This window comes from Homalodisca vitripennis, chromosome 1 (assembly GCF_021130785.1).
Source record: "Homalodisca vitripennis isolate AUS2020 chromosome 1, UT_GWSS_2.1, whole genome shotgun sequence".
NCBI lineage: Eukaryota > Metazoa > Arthropoda > Insecta > Hemiptera > Cicadellidae > Homalodisca > Homalodisca vitripennis.
In genome coordinates, this window is record NC_060207.1 from 189,513,687 (window position 1) to 189,519,855 (window position 6,169).

Genomic DNA, 6,169 nt, shown 5'->3' on the forward strand with positions numbered 1-6,169 from the left:
TGTTTTGTGATAATAATATCTTAGTTAAGTAGATTAAGGATGTGAGCCAAACAAATTTTTGCTATAGTGTCATACAAATATAAGCAATACACCATTCTGCATGCATTATTAGGAGATGATTCAAAACCATTTACGAACAGAACAAAGGAGATTCGACTGAGGTAAAGTAGAGGGTAAATTAAACTATCCCTTTCCTTTCAGTCGGGGAAAAAAGGTAGATTTCACATGAGGCTGTCAAAACTAGAAGACGCATTCAGATTATGAACTTAACTCTGTTGTCAAAAAGTGATGGATGAGACATTGGTAGCTAAACTAAGGGTGGAGAATTTTATTTCGCAAAGGTTCTTAACTAGCTAATTTATAAAAAAATATTTGGTCGACTTCTGAAATAATTTTACGCCCCGCAGATTTATTCCTCTGGTAAAGGATTATACCATCGGTTCAGTTAACCTCCGTTAACTCAACTTTTGATGACCCAATCCGCCTGGTCTACTTATTCTCATAATTTACTCAACTCCCTCCCTGGTAATATCTTTTAGATGAAATCTTTTGGGTATTCCAAACACCTAACTTTAAACCCTCTGCGGTATTGACAAAATGTTTCATATTATTATATTAGTAATACCAATAATAAGAATAAGTTTGTACTTTAAAAAAATTATGTTTAAATAAGTGACAAATTTATACTACCAATTTCATATGCTTACACTCAGAAAATTCGATAACGACGGAAGATGTTAAATAAACGGTACTTTTACTGGGCTAGTATAATATTGACTGTGATACGGTAGCGATAGTAGCCGCTTTTCCCGCCTAAAATGTTTGGTGCTGCGGAATATATTGCTTTATGGTCGACACTCTCGGTTTGCTTGCGATATGCAATCAGAAGTTAGTTCTTTGTCAAGTTTCATCATCACAAGTTCTCTATAATGGCACGTATTCTTTTTGGATTGGGTTTGCTCTATATTTTTGTGGTGGTAAGCATGTCATTATGCCCATTACTAACAATAAGAATTATATTACATTATAACATTTAAAAAGGCTATTGTAACTATTGTACCACATTTATGAATTCTTATTAACATATAGCATGAAGCATGGTGGAATTCATAGTTCAATTTATTATCCAGGATTGATCATTTGAAATTTAATAGGATTTAGGACATTACTTACTGCTATATGTTAATAAAGCAAATAATAAATAAAAATGTCTCTCTTGGTCGAGCGCTCATCAAAGTAAAAACTCTGCTTTACATGGCTACTCCTGTCAAAGTGTACAAAATTCATTTCAAATAGATCACAAAAAATAAAAATACGAGTAAAATTAATCAGTTAAATATTCCTGCAACACTTTTCTTAAATTTTAAGTGGCTGAGGGTTTTTATTCCAGAAGGCAGATCATTACATTATTTGGCCCAAAGTGTCTATATGCCATTTTCCCCTGCCTCTAAACTAGTCCTTGGCTAATGAAACAGACCATCCTATAGAGTACAGCGCTGACTCACCTCTTGTCAAAAACCAGCTGATATTCTGCCCACCCCGTCATATCACATCATTACGTTTCGAGGATCACAACTCTCTTATTCGGGTGTCAATAAGCTAAGACATCAGTTTAAGACATAACTAATCAACCCGCCGAAGTCAAAGTTGACAACAATACAAGTCCATGTCAAAGTTACTTGAAAATTTACATCTGGGGGGGGGGGGTCCTTTTATATATGAACACCCACAAACCAGTTTCTGAACATAAGTGGACATAAGGGACTGACAAGTGTTTATTATTTGTTCTTTTACTGCAAAACTGTATCAAATTAGTTTTTTCATCCTTTTCTTTAAGTTTATCTTTTACTGATAACAATTTTATTTATTTTCTATAATGGAACATATTTATATTCCATTCATATCACTGTTTGAACAAAACTCCTAACTGAAGTAATTTTGCAATCGAACTATAATACTCGTAATAATGGAAACAAATTAAATACGCGTTAAAAGAACCGTTAAATTTCCAAAATTTATGGTAGAAGAGGTTCAAAATTTACTGTTATTTAAGCTTAAAATTAATACTCTTCATGATTTGGCTTTGATTTTGAGTTATGGTTGAGTATGGTATAAACTATGGTGTATTCGGATTAAAGTATCACTTAAAACACAATCAAATTATTTGGAAACAGTTATAGTTCATAAGCTCGCAAATGAAAGTTTATCTTATTGAATAAAACCTCAAAAATGGTCCAAAGAAAGAATATCTTAAATTTAAAGTCAAATTAAAAATGAAATATAATTTGTTCCAAAGTTATATAAATACTTTTCTAGATTCAAATATATATCTCTATCATAAAATGTGAATCTATTCTATTAAAGAGATTCAAATATTCACAAGTTAGTCTCTATAATTTCTAATCTCTTTTTATATAATTTTACCACGTCTTTTAAAGAATACCTGTAATGAATATTAATCAAATTTAATATGCTTTCCTCTGAAAATTGTCACTTTCCATATATCCTAAGAATATATACCACGCATGTTCCTATGATTATTCGCTTAAAGTCATGTAAAACTGGAACTATATTTTAAATTTATTAATCAACTTCACAAAAAACTCAGATTTGTTTTTATACATTTGTATTATTGTAAAAACATCAAATTTGATGAGAAACAGAATTTTATTAAATGTGCAAAACCCAAATATTTCCTACTTATAGAAAGTCCCTTGTGACCTTCGATCTTCTAATCTCACTCTATCTAACTCCACTTGAACATTCTGTATACAATGTATTGCAGGAACGAAAACCCTTTTCCACCTAGTTCCCGTCCAGATTACGTAATATCCGTAGGGATATACGTAAGGCTCGGAAGCCCTACGATGGTCCAGTACCCAAACTTTCAGGCAAGGTTCTCTTACTCATGCCAATTATTGTTACGAACCAAAAGTATAAAACACGATCGAGAAAAGCACCGAGTCTAATGTAATGTCGCGGAAGCCGGTTCAGTCTAAGTCAATATAGCCTTTATTACATCGCTCCGACCGAACTCCAATCCTTCGTTTAGAAGTTACATAACATGTTTTAAACTACTATTCAAACTTACGACTAATTTCTTTAGTATTCTAATATTTTTTGCCCTGTATTTTATTTAAAACTAGCTGTTCCCGCTGCTTCACACGCTTTTCATAAGCTTTTGGTAGAGTTTAACTTGTTTCCACGATCAAGAACATTTGTGTATGTTTATAGCCATTGTACGCGCACTTTATTATGTGTGGTCTAACAAGATTTAATGTCAAGCAGAAATTTATCTTAAAGACGAATATACATCATAACTTAGCGCCTTAAAATAGTGTTTGGCTATTTAATACACTTAACTGTCTTGTAGTTGCAGTTTATAGCGTGCAGGTGCTTTGAAAACATATCTTTATAGAAATACATGTACATAGAAATTTTCATAATGATCGGTCAAATAGCTTACGATTCTATAAAGGACATACAGGCAACGTATCAGAATACTAAAATCTGGGCAACCCAGGAACAACATATCACTAACCGCAAATGTACAGATATTGGAGTGAAAGGTCGAATCGAAAGGTCTAGTACATTGCGAAGGATGACTTTTGAAGTGGGTGAAGCTCACTTAATGTTAAAGAATTTTACTAGGCTTGAGAATGAAAAATTGATGTCCCCTGTCCGTTTTGACTGGAGAGGTTGGAACAAATCTGGAATTCCCTTCTTCCAAGGTGGCATGATTGAGATGCAGCCCGCTTCCCTCCTCTGGGATGTCGACAGGAAACAGCTATAACCCCAACCTTATCCGTCCTGTATGTAGTGTTACTACGGGGTTTCTGAACTTTTTCCTATTGAAAAAAACTTTTATACTAATCCTTGTAAAAATCACTTGTTATCATTAAAAAACAACTGTCGGTAAAGTAACATATGCCTTATTTTGCATATTATTTTATTACCGATTTCACGACATTTTCTGTAGGTATCGAGAACCCAGGACATCTCTGGGGCCGTGAATTCTGCAAGTGCCACGGTGAGGGACATCTCATCTACAGCCTCGGACGCAGTCTCTAACACAGCCTTCAATGCTGTGAGTGGCACAGTGGGTTTCGTCGAAGACGTTCTCATACAGCCCAGCGACGTCAATGAGGCGGTGGGAGGTCTACTGACTACTACCAATAAGACCACCACTGATCTCGGAACTGCTGTTCAGAGATTGGGCAACGACCTTACCAGTGGACTTATGTCCATCTTTGCGAAACTGACCCAAAGTGGTTAAACGCAGGGAGTAATCTTGTGAAGCTCACTAACAGTTATATTTAGTTATATTTAATTGTGTGCGTACAGTAATTTGAAATGTTTTTATAATATGATATGTTTGTTATTTGTCCTAATAAATGATAAGGTTTCTCTAATTCCTTATTTAAACAGAACTCAAATTTTTTATAGTGTCACTCAGGTAGGTGGGACGTGTTTTTTCTGTATATATTTTGTATATTGAGAGCGAATTGAACTATAAGCTTTTAATTAATACACCATAAAACTTAACTTTTTATGTAAGATAGATTCACCGAGTGTTTTAGAAATCTTTTAATAAGGAGGATATATCAAGAATTATTGAGCCAGAGACTTGATGTTTTACATTCAGCTTAATTATTACGTAGGCAAGGTCGAGTTTTTAATGTCCATATTTCTGTACTAAATTAAGCCTGTTACGCTTCATGTGGTCTGGCGTACTACTATGCTTTTACTAATTTATTACAAAATTACGAAGCTTTTTCACCAACATATTTTACCTTAGTTCTTGAAAGTCATCATTTTATTGAAAAAAAAACGATCTGTAACAGTATCTGGAAGATGACATAGCTAAGAAGTCTTACAAATACATTTGTTAAGGTATGTTTTGATTACGAAAGTGCTGTTCATATTTGTTATAAAATGTATTTAAATGCGGATTTCGTGTAACAACACATTATGAAAATCCAAGAATTGAATTAATTGTAGTTGGATAAAATATTTTCCTGGAGATATTAATACATTCTACATACTGGCATCCCATAAATGGGCGAGTTTTAAAGTATAATTTGAAGTAGAATCTATCTAGGACAAAAAAAGGTAGACTCATCTCAATAAATTTTACACCAAGAGAAATTTAACTACATGTTTACAATTGTTCCTAACCGAGCATAAACATGATTAACTTAACTACTACCTTAGCCAAGGAGTCACACTTTCTTCTCACCAAAACTACACAATTAATATTTGAAGATTTGGTAAATGCAACGAACATTTATGGAAATAAATTATTCCAATTTGCCTAGAGAGCAATGACCCTGTTGAAGTTAGAATTCGTTTACTCACAGTGGGGACATTTGGCTTAAAACTTTTTTAGTTGTTACTGTAGGTGACATAAGTAACAACAGTAAAAATGATAAATGCAGTATTGTACTAGTTATTGTCGAGAGGACTGGTGAAATAGAGGAAAAGTTTGAATGCTTAATATAATGCATTACTTTAAAATAACTTTACATAAAAAAGGTATTTATTTCCCTACCTCTCTGTATTGTTAGAACTTGTAAAATAGTGCAATAGCATAATTACATTTTCCATGTTACTATACTAATAATACATAAGTAACATCAAACTAATTAACGGATTTTGTAAAATGTAACTCCCGTTACGTGTGAGAAAAAATATCTAAATGAGGAATTTAAAATGACTACATATATAACGCATTTTGCAACAGGTTTTGAAGGTATAAAAAGGTATTTTCATGATTCAGGATATTGGAGGAACCATCGGTGGTCAATAGAATTCCAAAGAGGGGTAAATATATGGCGGTTTAGATATCGGCTTTCATCCCCCAGCCAACCCTAATATCATCTCTACCCTCTATCTCTGCACTCTGATGGTTGACACTAAGTCTGAAATCTCAGGTCCTCACTTCCTCTTGATGAATTTCCCTAAGCGGTTTATTTCAACCCAGGTGTATGAGGTTTTGTGAGAGAACATTTAAATACTGTCTTCAATTTCATTTCATCAGCAAGTATTTGTAGTTTGTCTTGAATTTCGTCCAGTATAACAAAAATTCTGAAGGCTTTAAACGTAAAAATAACGCAGTAAATGCATTTGACAAAGTCGAGGTAGATTTACATACTTTAAATTATGTGAA

The 6,169-nt window shown here is 33.4% G+C and overlaps 1 protein-coding gene across 1 annotated transcript; it reads left to right on the forward strand.

Moving 5' to 3' along the window:
• Positions 1-793: 793 nt before the first annotated feature.
• Positions 794-5,515, forward strand: LOC124355947. Its single transcript, XM_046807098.1, has 2 exons — positions 794-977; positions 3,980-5,515. Exons 1-2 carry the CDS (start codon positions 930-932, stop codon positions 4,274-4,276), a joined length of 345 nt encoding a protein of 114 aa, XP_046663054.1. The 5' UTR covers positions 794-929; the 3' UTR covers positions 4,277-5,515.
• Positions 5,516-6,169: the final 654 nt, after the last annotated feature.

Coding starts and splice junctions, on each gene's coding strand:
- LOC124355947 (XM_046807098.1), top strand. CDS start 930: ATGGCACGTATTCTTTTTGGATTGGGTTTGCTCTATATTTTTGTGGTG. Junction 978..3,979: donor TGCTCTATATTTTTGTGGTG/GTAAGCATGTCA, acceptor CATTTTCTGTAG/GTATCGAGAACCCAGGACAT.